Source organism: Loxodonta africana, chromosome 8, assembly GCF_030014295.1.
Source record: "Loxodonta africana isolate mLoxAfr1 chromosome 8, mLoxAfr1.hap2, whole genome shotgun sequence".
Lineage (NCBI taxonomy): Eukaryota > Metazoa > Chordata > Mammalia > Proboscidea > Elephantidae > Loxodonta > Loxodonta africana.
The window spans coordinates 46,296,259-46,315,430 of record NC_087349.1 but is presented as its reverse complement, the minus strand read 5'-3'; the positions used below and the strand labels follow the sequence as shown (position 1 = coordinate 46,315,430).

The 19,172-nt window shown below is 39.3% G+C and overlaps 1 protein-coding gene across 2 annotated transcripts in view; it reads right to left on the bottom strand.

Moving 5' to 3' along the window:
* FBXL13 (F-box and leucine rich repeat protein 13) overlaps nt 1–19,172 on the bottom strand; it is a 298,479-nt gene that overhangs the window by 157,076 nt on the left and 122,231 nt on the right. For both annotated transcript variants that reach the window (XM_064289905.1, XM_064289906.1), the window contains 2 exons: nt 9,874–9,969; nt 4,285–4,417 (listed from right to left, as the gene is read on the bottom strand). In XM_064289905.1, coding sequence (XP_064145975.1) covers nt 4,285–4,417; nt 9,874–9,969 — 229 coding nt within the window. The remainder of the gene's footprint in view (nt 1–4,284; nt 4,418–9,873; nt 9,970–19,172) is intronic.

Genomic DNA, 19,172 nt, shown 5'->3' with positions numbered 1-19,172 from the left:
CTGGAGAAACAGATCATCAAGAAAAAAAGGATATATTTGGAGACCTTAAATTATTGACCCCCACCAGTTTGCATTTAAATAGTCAATTATACTCTCTATAGAGAGACAAAGTAAAAAGATATATCTATTCCCAGGAGATACCATTTTTTCCTTTTCTTTTCACAGTGAGTTGGATACGTTTTTACTTCTCATATCAAGGTACTCCTACAATGCTTAGCAACTGCCCTTATTTGATACTTGCATAAATTCCCTAAGCATAGAAGATGGTACACCACAAATATTTTATTTCTAATTTTTACAAGATCTCTCTGAGGTAGGGGATGTTATCTGCCTTTTAAAGATGAAGAAGCCAAAGCTTAGTGTTTAGATAGCTTGGACAAAGCCATAGTTGCTAGGTGGTGACAGGTGGCAAGGCCAGGTTTCGAGTCAGCCTAAGCCTTTTCTGCCATCCAGGGCTGCAGAATGTTCTGAAAGTTACCCTTGGCTCATGGCTACCCGGCATCAGAACTTCCAGAACCAGATCCAAAAAGAGAAGCAGGTCCCAGGAAGATTAAGCCTTTCTTTCCAGGGACACTCATGAGAGATTTGGCAGGAATCTTAGGTTTAAGACATTTAAATCTGCGTAAGTCTGCACAGGGAACCAGGAGACAAAGGGGAAGAAAACAGGAAGGACTGCCAGAGCTAGTGGTTCAGGAAATGGCTGGTACTGTGAGGTTCTAACCACTCAGCAAGGAGCCCTGGTGGTGCAGTGGTTAAGCGCTTGGCTGCTAACCAAAAGGTCAGTGGTTTGAACCTACTGGCCACTCTGAGAGAGGGAAGATGTGGCAGTCTACTTCTGCAAAGATTTACAGACTTGGAAACCCTATGGGGCAGTTCTACTCTGTCTTAGAGGGTTGCTATGAGTCAGAATCAATGGCAACAACAACAGAGTTTAACCACTCAGTCCACTTTACCAGTGGTTTGGCCCCCTCCTTTGGGTCAGCAGTGGAGCCTTAGAGGTATTCATCCTGTATGACTCAAAAACATGACCGTCCCCACATTATTCACTATGAGGCTTCACAGGCAGATATTGAGTTTGAAGTGTTACCAGAGAGATGTAACAAATTCATTTACTACTGTTCATAAGCTCCTAGAGTGGAATATCAAGGACATGGGAAGCCAAGATTTGATGGTAGAGAAAGTTCGGTGGGACATCAGCAGGGGACCAGAAGCATGCAGTGGGGCATGAGGGCCCTGGAAAGACATGAGATTTTATCTTATTCATAGAAAGGGCCATATTACAATCTGGTTTACTTTTTAGAGGTTAGTTAGGGATTTTACTAGTTGGTTTTTATATTCAGTATCACCTCCAACGATCTATTTGGAAATAAAGTTCTGAAACACAATGCAATAAAAATTGATCCAGACCATTGAAAATTCAGTCAGTTGGAGTTGCTAATATCTCTCAGGGCCAGAATTGAAGTATATTCTTTGAAAACGTAAGCTTTGCCCCTTCTGTGAATCAGAGTTCGTATTTTTTCAGGGAAGTATAATTGATAAATGACTGAATAAGCAATTAGGCAAATCTCTCTTCTACAAAGTTCTTGATAGTTACTTCAATAACTTGCCTTTGGATCTTCTTTCTGTTCAGTAGATGAAGTTGAGGAGATTAAAAAAAAAATAAGTATGTATTATGGCAATTCTGAGATATATTTGAACATATATGTTCAATATCACTTGATTGTTTGGAGAAGATTTTTAAGTTTCCTGCTGGTTCTAAGATTCTCTGATTTTTCTGAAGTAAACAAGATTTACTGCAAAATGAGACCTCCTGAGGCCTAAGCCTGAGTCAGCTCTGACCTAATGCCTGCTTATTTGGGAAAAATATTTAACCTGGAGTAGCTTAGCTTTTTCATCTCCTAACTCTTCCCTCCTCTGGAGCTTATGCTCTGGATAAATTCGTGTCTGTTTCTGAAAAATCAGAACCAGTCTTCTGCTGTGGCTAAGAGATGAGAGAGGAATTCACTCCAGTGAATCTACTTGTCTACCTTCTCTGGGCCCTGGAGGCTCCTTTCCACAGGAGGTGGGGGTGTTGGTGGATTAGGGGGTGGTGGGTATAATTTGCAACTAACAAATCAGAGTCCGTGCTAATATTACTCCTGATATAACTAGTAATGTTAAAATGAATGCAGTGACCTACCAAATTGCAATCACTGGCAAACTGTTTCATAAATCCTGTTCAGAAAAATTTCAGTATTCGGAATCATGGTAACATAACAATACAACCCTAGGGGTATTCAGAAGTCAAAGCTTCTTCTAATCTTGCCAATCATTGAGTGGGTGGAGAAAAATTGCAAAAGGCTGAGCAGGGCTTCTTGTCCCCAGGGTGTCTGTTTTACTCAGGCCAAACAATGCAACTACTGGCCTTGAAAATCGCCCTGTGTACTCTTGCCAAATGTTTGGTAAAGTGTTTTCGTATATACTCTGCACGCTTAGCTATCACAATATTATAAGAATCATTTCCCTTCCCTGCTCACAACTGCCTTCTAAATATTTTAAGATAACATTTAAATTCTCTTCTAAAGTTTTTATAGACACGAAGATCACAAGTACAACTGCTGTGGCCTTTCAGACAACGCAAAAGATCGGCCAATATTTATCTTCAATCTAACAATCAGCCAAACTTCTTGTCACAAATGTGTATGATTCTAGACACACCAATAGATGAACTGACCTTAGCTGGCAGGAAGAGAAACTGGAAAAGCCAAAAACATCTGTGACGTTGGCTTTTACCTTTGATACAACTAAGGTTGCTGGCATTAAAAAAAAGTAGTTTTATTAAACAAGTCTTTGACAAATTAAAAAATAGTATATTACACAGACATTACACTTACTTCCTTCAAAAATAAAGGTCTACTCAGGCTTGCATGCCTAATTGTTTCCATGATAAAGAGATTTGTACTGAGAATTTCACTGCCAGATAAACATGAAATATTTTTTAAATAGACAACAAAACATCAAAAAGTTTAAAGCAAGAAAATATTTTTAGGCTACCTTAAACCTCAGATAACAATATAAACATATAAACTACTAAAACATATACAAAAAAAATTTTTTTTTGTATAAACTACCTAATAATATATATATATATATATACACTAAACCAAAAAAAAAAAAAAAAACCTGTTGCCATCAAGTCGATTCTGACTCACGGCAACCTTACAGGGCAGAGTAGAACTGCCCCATAGGATTTCCAAGGAGTGGCTGGTGGGTTTCAACTGCCGACAACCTTTCGGGTGGCAGCCAACGTCTTATCCACTGTGCCACCAGGGCTCCATATATATATGATATATATCAGATATATCATCATTTTCTGAGGTAACGAACATATAGTCAATTTGCCGATCGAATGGTAGAGAATTTAACTTAGGCATTTTCATTATCTGACTTTATACTCTTTACAAGAGCCCTGGTGCTGCAGTGGTTAAGCACTGGGCTGATAACCAAAAGATTGGCTGTTTGAATTCACAAGCCGCTCTACAGGAGAAAGATTTGGCTGTCTGCTTCTGTAAAGATTTACAGCCTTGGAAACCCTATGGGGCAGTTCTACCTGCCCTATAGGGTCACTGTGAGTCAGAATTGACTTGATGGCAGTGGGTTTGGTTTTTGGTTTTCATACTCTCTACAAAAGTTACAGCCTCGTTTTCCCATTTCTTCTCCATTCCAAATTTTCCAGCAGGCTCTGTGGCTAAATTTCACGTGGAAGCAGGTTAAAAAAAAAAAAATCTAGGGAAGGTTAATAGTATTTTATCCAGATTCCTCTCATTTTCCTTATCTCTACCTCTTCTAATCCCCAGAATTCTATCCCATTCTTCCTGTTTTAAATTGTTAGGCACATTGCTGTTTAATGACTCTTTTTTCAGTTTCCATGAAAACAAAAAGTGGCTGTTACAGGCATCACCTAAACTTCACCTCCAAGGTAGGTTTGGACCTTGGCAGAATCATATACAAGACCAAACCCAAAGGATTTCAACAGCTATTTTCTGCTTCCTTGCCCCATGGGTTCCATAACAGAATCAGAGCTTCTGTTACAGGTTCCTATATCTCTAAATATAATAATAGTAATAATAACTCCAAGGTATCAGTAAGAGCTGACCATATTATAAGCTCTTTAAATGGTTTTAATTGACATTCACAAGGCCTAAGACTGTAACTGAAGTCTCCTTTTTACTTACACTTTTCTTTGGATTTGTTTAATGACAGCACAGGAAAGTGAAATAAATAGTTGTAATGGAATATACTTACTGACAGATTTCAAAGTTTTGGGTTTGAGAAGGCAACCACGAAAATTCAAACGCAGCACATTTAGACGCCACCTTTGTAAAGTAGACGTTATATATTTATCAATAGCCATACTTTTCATTGTGGAAAAATCAATCTAGAAAGGATAAACAAAAAACATTAAGAAACAAAAAAGATCAGGTACTAATTAAAAATATTTTAAGGTAACGAGTACTAAAATCTCATCAGTTCCAACAGAAAGGAGTTTGAAATATTAAAGAGTGCTCTGTTTAGTAGAGTATGCAAATTCCATAAGTAAAACAAAGAATATGTATATACATGTACATATATTCCTGATTGGAGTGGCTAATAGAAATATAGTATGTTATGACAAAAATGAGTAAGTGTAAAATGGCTTATTAACATATGAGATAATGTCCAGCCTCTCCTGTGAGTTGAGATATACAAATTAAAGTAACCATGAGATATTACACATCAAAAAGTTTGATTAGAAAGAACTGGGAAGAGTTTGGAGCAAAAAACGTAACTTCATACATTTTTGTGATTATAAATCAATCTAACCTTTAATCTAACAAGTCTACTTCTAGGAATTTATCCTGCAGAAATAATTATACATGGGTACAGAAAGCTGAAGAACAAGATATTCTCTACAGCATTATAATACAAAAGATTAGATTCAACCTAAATGTCCTTCAGTAGGGGACTGATTAAATAAATTGAGAGAATTCCATACCATGGAACACCAAACAGAAGCTGAGTTCAGGGCAGAAAACACAACTAGTAAAAGAAACCTAAATTTATAAGATTCAAGTGCAATACTCTTTAGCTGACTGATTCAGTTCTAGGGCAAAGTTCACAATATCAAGATAACTTAGTGAACTCAAATCTTTTATGAAAATCATTCCTCAGTGCCAAGCTTTTTATAATAGTTAGATCTCAGAATTCAAGGTTATATTATTTTAAAGAAACCTTGAAAACAGATATTCTATGCTGTCAGAAAAGCAAATGACAAACCTGGTATATAGTATAATACTAAATATAGAAATATTTAGTAATTAAGACCACATACTTTGTAGTCAGCAAGGTCAAAGTTTGAATTCTACCCCAGCCACTTAGATTGGGCAATTGCTTAATGAAACCTTAGTTCTTTCATCTATAAAATGGAAAAATAATAGTGCCTAACTCACTGCTGCAGTGATAAATTGAGAAATGCAAGTAAAGTGCTTAGTGCAGTGCCAGAAATACAGACAGCACTCAATAAATATTAGCTACTAGTATTAGTTCAAAAAATATAATGAAGGAACATAGAACACAGAGTGAAGAAATAAAAGCCAGTTGAGACAAAGTGGGCATGGAATAGGACTAAACACGTGGTAGTACACAAAACCAGTTTGATAGTCTTACTGCATTTGGTTGCACACAGACATACACACACACACACACACATTTCCTATTATTAATTCCTAGCCTGGCATCTCTGTATTATTCTTCCCCTAGTACCAGTGTACTATTCCTGTAACCTGGAACGTGCCTGTGTTTCTCATTCCAAAGAGACATCGGAGAAGGGCCTCAACCAACAACATAAAACAAGCATCTATTGCCCCCCTCCAGCTTTTCTGTTTCTTGGATATTTTAATCTGAATAAAAGTGACATCAATCAATGTTGCAATGACAGCATTTTCCTTGTTGTCTAAAGTCCAGTCAATAGCTGACTTTACCACCCATCCTTACTTGCTAATGATTGGAGAGCTAATGATATCATGTACTTAGATGGACCAATGAATAGGTGGCCTGGAGCCCTTCATCAGAAACTCTAAAATATCCACAAAGAAACAAAGAAGAGTTGACAAAATCAGGGCTCTAGCTCCATAACTGACTCATCATTTTTACATTCCATCTGAGTGCCATCCCATTCTTGGCTGCATTGTTCTACTCTCACCCTGCGCATTAATGGCAAGAAGAGAAAGTGCTTTGAAAAGATGCTGGCAGTCACCCAAGCCTTCCATCTTAGCTCACCCATCTGAGCTCACAAATTAGGTATTCCTGTCTTAAGTTCATTTTTAGTTTAAGGCAGTGGTTCTCAAACTAACATGCATCAGAATCATCTGGAGGGATTGTTAAAACACAGCTTGCTGGATGCTACCCCCAGAATTGCTGATCCCTCAGGTCTCAGATTGGCCCCAAGGATTTCCATTTCCAAGTTACTGGGTGACGCTGATATTGCTGGTCCTGGGACCACACTTGGAGAACCACTGGTTTAAAGTAATAAATCTCTTACCTATGTGGCATATTTGGAGGTGTTACTTTTGCCTTCAAAAAACCTGTAAAGAAGGTGAAAATGAAACCATATGGTCTGGAAGAGAAAGAATATGTACAATATTAACATCGGGACAGGTCCTTCACAAGCCTCACCAGAGTTAGAAAAAGCCAGCATTTCTGCCCAGAACTTCTCTGGGTAAAGACAGCAAATAGGAGCACGCAGCTGTGAATAACAAAGCCAGAATAGAAAGGCTCCTTATGTTCATGCTATGTTGCCTCTCACCTTCAATTATTCTGCCTTTATTTGTGAAGGTTCAAATGTGACACAATTATAAATGAACAGTTTTAGCATCAAAAAATAGCTTTGTTCAGAAGAAAATGAGAAATTGGATGTTCACAAACAGACTTTTAGCTGCAAATATCACCAATACTATGGTATCAATGTTGTTGTTCTCAGGTGCTGTCGAGTCACTTCCAACTCATAGCGACCCTATGCACAACAGAACGAAACACTGCCCGGTCCTGCGCCATCCTTACAGTCGTTACGCTTAAGCTCATCGTTGCAGCCACTGTGTCAATCCATCTCGTTGAGGATTTTCCTCTTTTCCACTGACCCTGCTTTGCCAAGCACGATGTCCTTCTCCAGGGACTGATCCCTCCCGACAACATGTCCAAAGTATGTAAATGCAGTCTCACCATCCTTGCTTCTAAGGAGCATTCTCGTTGTACTTCTTCCAAGAGAGATTTGTTCGTTCTTTTGGCAGTCCGTGGTATATTCAATATTCTTCGCCAACACCACAATTCAAAGGCGTCAATTCTTCTTAGGTCTTCCTTATTCATTGTCCCGCTTTCACGTGCATATGATGCAATTGAAAACACCATGGCTTGGGTCAGGCACACCTTAGTCTTCAAGGTGACATCTTTGCTTTTCAACACTTTGAAGAGGTCCTTTGCAGCAGATTTACCCAATGCAATGTGTCATTTGATTTCTTGACTGCTGCTTCCATGGCTGATGATTGTGGATCCAAGTAAAATGAAATCCTTGACAACTTCAATCTTTTCTCCGTTTATCATGATGTTGCTCACTGGTCCAGTTACGAGGATTTTTCTTTATGTTGAGGTGTAATCCATACTGAAGGCTGTGGTCTTTGATCTTCATCAGTGCTTCAAGTCCTTTTCACTTTTAGCAAGCAAGGTTGTGTCATCTGCATAATGCAGATTGTTAATGAGTCTTCCTCCAATCCTGATGCCTCATTCTTCTTTATGTAGTCCAGTTTCTTGGATTATTTGCTCAGCATACAGATTGAATAGGTATGGTGAAAGAATACAACCCTGGCGCACACCTTTTCTGACTTCAAACCAATCAGTAATCCCTTGTTCTGTCTGAACAACTGCCTCTTGATCTATGTAAGGGTTCCTCATGAGCACAATTAAGTGTTCTGGAATTCCCATTCTTCTCGATGTTATCCATAATTTGTTAGGAGCCACACAGTCAAATGTCTTTGCGTAGTCAATAAAACACAGGTAAACATCCTTCTGGTATTCTCTGCTTTCAGCCAGGATCCATCTGACATCAGCAATGATATCCCTGGTTCCACGTCCTCTTCTGAAACCTGCCTAAATTTCTGGCAGTTTCCTGTTGATATACTGCTACAGCTGCTTTTAATGATCTTCAGCAAAATTTTGCTTGCGTGTGATATTAGTGATATTGTTCTATAATTTCTGCATTCAGTTGGGTCACCTTTCTTGGGAATAGGCATAAATATGCATCTCTTCCAGTCAGTCAGCCAGGAAGCTGCCTTCCATATTTCTTGGCATAGACCAGTGAGCACCTCCAGTGCTACATCTGTTTGTTGAAACATCTCAGTTGATATTCCAACAATTCCTGGAGCCTTGTTTTTTGCCAATGCCTTCAGAGCAGCTTGGACCTCTTCCTTTAGTACCATCGGTTCCTGATCATATGCTACCTCTCAAAATGGTTGAACATTGACTAATTCTTTTCGGTATAATGACTCTGTGTATTCCTTCCATCTTCTTTTAATGCTTCCTGCATCATTTAATATTTTCCCCCACAGAATCCTTCACTATTGCAACTCGAGGCTTGGATTTTTTCTTCAGTTCTTTCAGCTATGCTGGGGATGACAACCTGAAGAGGAATGTTGTTGCATTCATTGTCAAAAAGAACATTTAAAGATCTATCCTGAAGTCAACGCTGTCAGTGATAGGATAATATCCATATGTCTACAAGGATGACCAGTTAATACAACTATTATTCAAATTTATGCACCAACCACTAAGGCCAAAGGTGAAGAAATTGAAGTTTTTTATCAGCTGCTGCAATCTGAAATTGATCGAACATGCAATAAGATGCACTGATAATTACTGGTGATTGCAATGTGAAAGCTGGAAACAAAGAAGGATCGATAGTTGGAAAATATGCCCTTGGTGATGGAAACAATGCCGGAGATTGAATGATAGAATTTTGTAGACCAACGACTTCTTCATTGCAAATACCTTCTTTCACCAACCGACTATACACATGGACCTCACCAGATAGAACACACAGGAATCAAATTGACTACATCCGGGGAAAGAAACGATGGAAAAACTCAATATCATCAGTCAGAACAAGGCCAGGGGCCGACTGTGGAACAGACCATCAATTGCTCGTATTCAAGTTCAAGCTGAAACTGAAGAAAATCAGAGCAAGTCCATGAGAACTAAAATATGACCTTGAACATACTCCACCTGAATTTAGAGACCATCTCAAGAATGGTATTAATGTTATCATATATGACCCGGCCCTGGTCACTCAGAGTGCACAAAAATCTCTGTGCTCTTCAATTTTGCACACCATCCTCATCACCCAGGTACACTAAGGTCACGTCCTTCCTTTTGTCTGGAACTATCCCTTTCAAATTATGAACTATGAAAAGGCCATTACAAACCATGCATGCTAAACTGTCTTTCTCATAGCCAAGGGCAAAATATATAGTCTGTGCTCATAAAAACGAAGAAGACATTTAATAATGAACCCAGGATGGGGTACAAACCACTCAATATGATGAGGTTTTATGTTTCAGTCCAAAAGATAACATTAAATTTATTCCTACCATTTAAATTAGAAAATACAAGTAATGTATTTCTTAGGGTAACTATTGTCTCTTTAAACCCTTCCTTCAGGCTTATGCCTGGCCAAAGAAAGCAGCTGTAGTTGGTAGCCACATACAGGGGAACAAGGAAAAAGGTAATCCCACTACAGTTGTCTCTATTGCAGCCCATTCTCCTTTAATAACTAAGATAAGAAAATTGCTTCAAAAAGCACATACTTACAGCATTCCATAGTGAGCTCATTTGTGTCATCAACAGCCAGGAGCGACTAACTTGACTACATACTAACATATCTCTTATAGTGAGGTAGAAGAAAATCTAAACACAAAGAAAAGAAACACAGAATTTTGAAAAATACATGAACTTTGTTGTAACTCTTCCTATTACCATTTTTGTGTTAATAATGTAATACCTATACATTGGGGTAAAAAAAAATAGCAGGGGTTTAAGTGCTGGACTTTTTATCTGAAGATACGAATTTTACCTGAAATACTGAAATTTATCTGCTGAAGACTTTGATATAATGTAACCCTTTCAGTTTAAATATAATTCCAAGCTTTCATACATAAAAAAATGATATTATCATGCACAACTATATCATAGTGGTATTTGAAATAATAAGAAAAAAGGAAAGAGCTTTGAAAAACTATACTAAATATATTAAAACTTTAAGATTCTGGGTAAATAGCAATGGTAGCTGAAGCAACTTTAGAAAATAAGGTGTCTTCCTTGGCTGTTAATTTAAGGTGTACCCTTCCATAACTACCCACACATCTGTCACTTTGTCGTACTGTGAGAGCTTGCATGTTGCTGTGATACTGGAAGGTTTGCCACTGGTATTTCAAATACCAACAGGGTCACACATGGTAGACAGGTTTCAGTGGAGCTTCCAGACGAAGATAGACTAGGAAGAAGAACTTGGCAGTCTACTTGTGAAGATTTGGCCGGTGAAAATCTTATGAATAGCAGCAGAACACTGGCTGATATAGTGCCAGAAGATGAGTCTCTCAGATTGGAACTCACTCAAAATACAACTGGGAAAGAGCTGCCTCCTCAAAGTACAGTTGATTTTAATGATGTGGATGGAGTAAAACTTTCAGGACCTTCATTTGCTGATGTGGCATGACTCAAAATGAGAAGGAACAGCTGCAAAACATCCATTAATTATCAGAATGTGAAATGTACAAAGTATGAATCGAGGAAAATTGGAAGTCATCAAAAATGAAATGGAGCTGGGGGCCAAGATGGCTGACTAGGTAGACGCTACCTCGGATCCCTCTTGCAACAAAGACTCGGAAAAACAAGTGAATCGATCACATACATGACAATCTACGAACCCTGAACAACAAACACAGATTTAAAGAGTTGACCTGAGTGACAGAGACCCAGAACGAACAACTACGGGGAAGCAGCGACTGTTTTCAGAGCCTGGAGCCAGCGTCCCAGTCAGGTAACCTTGGCGCCGGGCTTTGGACTGGGCACAGGGGAGCTGAGCACGACATCTGTGATGGTGCAAACACGGGGCGCAGCCCTACCCCCTGGAACTGACCCTGGGAGGGGGCCCAGCTGGTCCGCATGGGCGGTACGGTGACATGGCTGGCGGGAGGAGAAGTCCCCGGGAGGCAGCGACTGGTTTTGGAGCCGGGAGTGCAGTGTCCCAGGCGGGGAACCTTGGCGCCGGGCTTTGGATTGGGCGCAGCGAAGCTGAGCACCACATCCTGTGATGGTGCAAACACGGGCGCAGCCCCAGCCCCCTGAACTGACCTGGGGGGGGCCCAGCCGGTCCGCACGGGCAGCTCGGCCATGAGGCTGGCAGGAGGAGAAGTCAAGGGGAGGCAGCGACTGTTTTTGGAGCCGGGAGTGCAGCGTCCCAGCCGGGGAACCTTGACGTTGGGCTTTGGACTGGCAGCGGAGGAACTGACAGCGGCCTCTGAGACAGCGCAAGCACGGGATGCGGGCCTGACCCTTGGGAGCAATCTCTACCCAGCCAGCGCACACAGGCGATGCGCCCCTTGGGAATCTCAGATAAAACAGTCATCCCAAGCAAGATAAGTAACTTGTCTATATTCCAGGGTGCTACTCTCTACTGTTTTTCTGAACCCTCCTCTCCCCTTCCCAGGCGGCTTCATTAACATTGGAATTTTCTGAGCCAGAGGAAGAACTGCTCTGTGGTTTTTCTTTTCCTGTTTTCTTTTTTTGGTCTTTTCCTAACCCATTCTTCTGGCCTGAGAGAAGCAACCACAAAAAACCCAGGGACCAAAAATCCTTCCCTAATTGGACTAAAAACAGAAAACCAGCTCTAGCTAAGCATATGTGATCCACAGTCTTGGGCTTTCATCCCTACAGGGAACAAGGTGGCTATTATAATGCAAAGGCATTTCTGATAGGGATCTGACTGCATTAGCTTTAGCGGTTTTACTGGAAAGACAAGTTTCCTAGGTCTGATATCCCTGCTTATTCAACAGAGCCCTCACTGACCCACAACAGGGAACTGAGGGCTGAAGCTCCCCCTAGACCGCCTAGCCTCCTGCCTTAGGGGTCTAAGGAGGGTGACACCTACCCATCTGTAGAGGTACTTGCATTGGGGGCCTAAGGTACAGCTGCAGAGCCCACCCACCAAGGTGCTTTAGGAATAGAGACACACCTACCTCACTGACACTTGGGGGAAGCCTGTCAGCATCCTGCCTCCCCTAGAGTGTGAACCCCAGCTGCTACTAGAATCTGGTGCACACAACTATCACCACTACTTCTCAAGGTGGATAGGTGTCAGAGTGCATCACACACTTGATGACCCAAAATCAGATTCTGCTCAAGAATAGTGAATGGACTCAGGCATATATGTCTCGTAACAGCCCAAAACAGCTGGTAATAGGTCATAAGTAAGTCAAGGGCTACAACAATCAAGACAGCACAATCTAGTAGCCCATCCACGTATACTGAAAGAAAACAAAACGAGATAAAACTCAGTGATCAAATATAGAATAAATCACTACAATATCTTACTGATGGCTTGGAGACAGCAGTCGATATAAAACCACGTAAAGAAGCAGACCATGGCTACTTCTACAACCCCCCAAACAAAAGAATCAAAATCTTTCCCAAATGAAGATACTGTCCTGGAATTATCAGATACAGAATATAAAAAACTAATTTACAGAATGCTTCAAGACATCAGGGATGACCTCAGAAATGAAATAAGGCAATCTGCAGAAAAAAGCCAAGGAACACACTGATAAAACAGTTGAAGAACTCAAAAACATTATTCAAGAACATAGTGGAAAAATTAAGAAGTTGCAAGAATCCATAGAGAGACAGCATTCAGAAATCCAAAAGATTAACAATAAAATTACAGAATTAGACAATGCAATAGGAAGTCAGAGGAGCAGACTCAAGCAATTAGAATGCAGACTGGGAAATCTGGAGGACCAGGGAATTAACACCAACATAGCTGAAAAAAAATCAGATAAAAGAATTTAAAAAAATGAAGAAACCCTAAGAATCATGTTGGACTCTATCAAGAAGGATAACTTGCGTGCGATTGGAGTCCCAGAACAGGGAGGGATGACAGACAACACAGAGAGAAGAGTTGATGATCTGCTAACAGAAAACTTCCCTGACATCATGAAAGACAAAAGGATATCGATCCAAGATGCTCATCGAACCCCATTTAAGGTTGATCCAAAAAGAAAAACACCAAGACATATTATCATCAAACTTGCCAAAACCAAAGACAAACAGAAAATTTTAAAAGCAGCCAGGGAGAAAAGAAAGGTCTCCTTCAAGGGAGAATCAATAAGTTCAGACTACTAAGCAGAAACTATGCAGGCAAGAAGGCAATGGGATGACATATACCGAGCACTGAAGGAGAAAAACTGCCAGCCAAGGATCATATATCCAGCAAAACTCTCCCTGAAATATGAAGGCGAAATTAAGATATTTACAGATAAACAGAAGCTTAGAGAATTTGCAAAAACCAAACCAAAGCTACAAGAAATACTAAAGGAAATTGTTTGGTCAGAAAACCAATAATATCAGATACCACCACAACATAAGGTCACAGAACAGAACATCCTGATACCAACTCAAATAGGGAAATCACAAAAATAAATTAAGATTAATTAAAAAAAAAAAAAGCTCAAAACAGGGAATCATTGAAGTCAATATGTAAAAGATCATAATAATCAAAAAGAGGGACTAAATACAGGTGGCATAGAACTGCCATATGGAGAGGGATACAAGGCGATATAGGACAATACAAGTTAGGTTTTTACTTAGAAAAATAGGGGTAAATATTAAGGTAACCACGAAGAGGTGTAACAACTCCATAACTCAAAATAAAAACCAAGAAAAACGTTAACGACTCAGCAAACAAAGTGAAATACTATGAAAATGAGGAACACACAATTTACAAAGAAAAACATCTCAGCACAAAAAAGTAAGTGGAAAAATGAAACTCAACAACACACATAAAAAGGCATCAAAATGACAACACTAAACACATACTTATCTATAATTACGCTGAATGTAAATGGACTAAAACGCACCAATACAGAGACAGAGAGTCTCAGACTGGATAAAGAAACACGATCCGTCTATATGCTGCCTACAAGAGACACACCTTAGACTTAGAGACACAAAAAAACTAAAACTCAAAGGATGGAAAAAAATATATCAAGCAAACAATAAGCAAAAAAGAAGAGGAGTAGCAATATTAATTTCTGACAAAACAGACTTTAAACTTAAATCCACCACAAAGGATAAAGAAGGACACTATATAATGATAAAAGGGACAATTGACCAGGAAGATATAACCATATTAAATATTTATGCACCCAATGACAGGGCTACAAGATACATAAATCAAATTTTAACAGAACTGAAAAGTGAGATAGATACCTCCACAATTATAGTAGGAGACTTCAACACACCACTTTCGGAGAAGGACAGGACATCCAGTAAGAAGCTCAATAGAGACACGGAAGACCTAATTACAACAATCAACCAACTTGACCTCATTGACTTATGCAGAACTCTTCACCCAACTGCTGCAAAGTATACTTTTTTTTCTAGCGCATATGGAACATTCTCTAGAATAGACCACATATTAGGTCATAAAACAAACCTTTGCAGAATCCAAAACATCAAAATATCACAAAGCATCTTCTCAGACCACAAGGCAATAAAAGTGGAAATCAATAACAGAAAAAGTAGGGAAAAGAAATCAAATACTTGGAAACTGAATAATACCCTGCTGAAAAAAGACTGGGTTATAGAAGACTTTAAGGAGGGAATAAGGAAATTCATAGAATGCAATGACAATGAAAATACTTCCTATCAAAACCTCTGGGAAACAGCAAAAGCAGTGCTCAGCGGTCAACTTATATCGATAAACGCACACATACAAAAAGAAGAAAGAGCCAAAATCAGAGAACTGTCCCTACAACTTGAACAAACAGAAAGTGAGCAACAAAAGAATCCATCAGGCACCCAGAAGAAAACAAATAATAAAAATTAGAGCTGAACTAAACGAATTAGAGAACAGAAAAACAATTGACAGAATTAACAAAGCCAAAAGCTGGTTCTTTGAAAAAATTAACAAAATTGATAACCCATTGGCTAGACTGACTAAAGAGATACAGGAAAGGAAACAAATAACCCGAATAAGAAATGAGATGGGCCATATCACAACAGACCCAACTGAAATTAAAAGAATCCTATCAGATTATTACGAAAAATTGTACTCTAAAAAATTTGAAAACCTGGAAGAAATGGATGAATTCTTGGAAAACACTACCTACCTAAACTAACACAATCAGAAGTAGAACAACTAAATAGACCCATAACAAAAAAAGAGATTGAAATGGTAATCAAAAAACTCCCAACAAAAAAAAAAAGCCCTGGCCCGGATGGCTTTACTGCAGAGTTCTACCAAAATTTCAGAGAAGAGTTAACACCACTACTACTAAAGGTATTTCAAAGCATAGAAAATGATGGAATACTACCCAACTCATTCTATGAAGCCACCATTTCCCTGATACCAAAACCAGGTAAAGACATCACAAAAAAAGAAAACTACACACCTATATCCCTCATGAACATAGATGCAAAAATCCTGAACAAAATTCTAGCCAATAGAATTCAACAACATATCAAAAAAATAATCCATAATGGCCAAGTGGGTTTTATACCAGGTATGCAAGGCTGGTTTAATATTAGAAAAACCATTAATGTAATCCACCATATAAATAAAACAAAAGACAAAAACCACATGATCTTATCAATTGATGCAGAAAAGGCATTTGACAAAGTCCAACACCCATTTATGATAAAAACTCTCAACAAAATAGGAATTGAAGGAAAATTCCTCAAAGCCAACAGCCAACATCACTCTAAATGGAGAGAGCCTGAAAGCATTTCCCTTGAGAACGGGAACCAGACAAGGACGCCCTTTATCACTGCTCTTATTCAACATTGTGCTAGAGGTCCTAGCCAGAGCAATTAGGCTAGACAAAGAAATAAAGGGCATCTGGATTGGCAAAGGAGGAAGTAAAATTATCTCTATTTGCAGATGACATGATTTTATACGCAGAAAACCCTAAGAAATCCTCCAGAAAACTACTGAAACTAATAGAAGAGTTTGGCAGAGTCTCAGGTTATAAGATAAACATACAAAAATCACTTGGATTTCTCTACATCAACAAAAAGAACATCGAAGAGGAAATCACCAAATCAATACCATTCACAGTAGCCCCCAAGAAGATAAAATACTTGGGAATAAATCTTACCAAAGATGTAAAAGACCTACACAAAGAAAACTACAAAGTACTACTACAAGAAACTAAAAAGGACCTACTTAAGTGGAAAAACATATCTTGTTCATGGATAGGAAGACTTAACATGGTAAAAATGTCTATACTACCAAAAGCCATCTATACATACAATGCACTTCCGATCCAAATTCCAATGTCATTTTTTAAGGTGATAGAGAAACAAATCACCAACTTCATATGGAAGGGAAAGAAGCCTCGGATAAGCAAAGCATTACTGAAAAAGAAGAAGAAAGTGGGAGGCCTCACTCTACCTGATTTCAGAACCTATTACACAGCCACAGTAGTCAAAACAGCCTGGTACTGGTACAACAACAGGCACATAGACTAATGGAACAGAATTGAGAACCCAGAAATAAATCCATCCACATATGAGCAGCTGATATTTGACAAAGGCCCAGTATCAGTTAATTGGGGAAAAGGTAGTCTTTTCAACAAATGGTGCTGGCATAACTGGATATCCATTTGCAAAAAAATGAAACAGGACCCATACCTCACACCATACACAAAAACTAACTCCAAGTGGATCAAAGACCTAAACATAAAGACTAAAACGATAAAGATCATGGAAGAAAAAATAGGGACAACATTAGGAGCCCTAATACAAGGCATAAACAGAATACAAAACATTACCAAAAATGACGAAGAGAAACCAGATAACTGGGAGCTCCTAAAAATCAAACACCTATGCTCATCTAAAGACTTCACCAAAAGAGTAAAAAGACCACCTATAGACTGGGAAAGAATTTTCAGCTATGACATCTCCCATCAAGTGCCTGATCTCTAAAATCTATATGATTCTGTCAAAACTCAACCACAAAAAGACAAACAACCCAATCAAGAAGTGGGCAAAGGATATGAACACACACTTCACTAAAGAAGATATTCGGGCAGCTAACAGATACATGAGAAAATGCTCTCAATCATTAGCCATTAGAGAAATGCAAATTAAAACTACGATGAGATTCCATCTCACTCCAACAAGGCTGGCATTAATCCAAAAAACACAAAATAATAATTGTTGGAGAGGCTGTGGAGAGATTTGAACTCTTATACACTGCTGGTGGGAATGTAAAATGGTACAACCACTTTGGAAATCTATCTGGCGATATCTTAAAAAGTTAGAAATAGAACTACCATATAACCCACTCCTCGAAATATACCCTAGAGAAATAAGAGCCTTCACACAAACAGATATATGCACACCCATGTTTATTGCAGCTCTGTTTACAATAGCAAAAAGCTGGAAGCGACCAAGGTGTCCATCAACGGATGAATGGATAAATAAATTGTGGTATATTCACACAATGGAATACTACACATCGATAAAGAACAGTGAAGAATCTGTGAAACATTTCATAACATGAAGGAACCTGGAAGGCATTATGCTGAGCGAAATTAGTCAGAGGCAAAAGGACAAATATTGTATAAGACCACTATTACAAGATCTTGAGAAATAGTATAAACTGAGAAGAACACATACTTTTGTGGTTACGAAGGGGGGAGGGAGGGAGGGTGGGAGAGGGTTTTTTACTGATTAATTGGTAGATAAGAACTGCTTTAGGTGAAGGGAAGGACAATACTCAATACATGGAAGGTCAGCTCAACTGGACTGGACCAAAAGCAAAGAAGTTTCCGGGATAAAATGAATGCTTCAAAGGTCAGCGGAGCAAGGGTGGGGGTTTGGGGACCATGGTTTAAGGGGACTTCTAAGTCAATTGGCAAAATAATTCTATTTTGAAAACATTCTGCATCCCACTTCGAAATGTGGCGTCTGGGGTCTTAAATGCTAACAAGCGGCCATCTAAGATGCATCAATTGGTCTCAACCCACCTGGAGCAAAGGAGAATGAAGAACACCAAGGTCACACGACAACTATGAGCCCAAGAGACAGAAAGGGCCACATGAACCAGAGACTTACATCATCCTGAGACCACAAGAACTAGTTGGTGCCCGGCCACAACCGATGACTGCCCTGACAGAGAGCACAACAGAGGACCCCTGAGGGAGCAGGAGATCAGTGGGATGCAGACCCCAAATTCTCACAAAAAGATCATACTTAATGGTCTGACTGAGACTAGAGGAATCCTGGTGGTCATGGTCCCCAAACCTTCTGTTGGCACAGGACAGGAACCATTCCTGAAGACAACTCATCAGACATGGAAGGGACTGGACAGTGGGTAGGAGAGAGATGCTGATGAAGAGTCAGCTATTTGTATCAGGTGGACACTTGAGATTGTGTTGGCATCTCCTATCTGGAGGGGGGATGGGAGGATAGAGAGAGTTGGAAGCTGGCAAAATTGTCACGAAAGGAGAGACTGGAAGGGCTGACTCATTAGGGGGAGAGCACGTGGGAGTACGGAGTAAGATGTATATAAACTTATATGTGACAGTCTGACTTGATTTGTAAACGTTCACTTGAAGCTCAATAAAAGTTAAAAAAAAAATGAAATGGAATTTGAAACATTGATATCCTAGGCATTAGTAAGCTGAAATGGACTGGTATTGGCTGTTTTGAATCAGACAATCATGTTGTCTATTATGCCAGGAATGACAAATTGAAGAGGAATGGTGTCACGTTCATCATCAAAAAGAACATTTCAAGATCTATCCGGGATACCATGCTGTCAGTGATAGGATAATATCATATTCCTACAAGGAAGACCAGTTAATATGACTAGTATTCAAATTTAT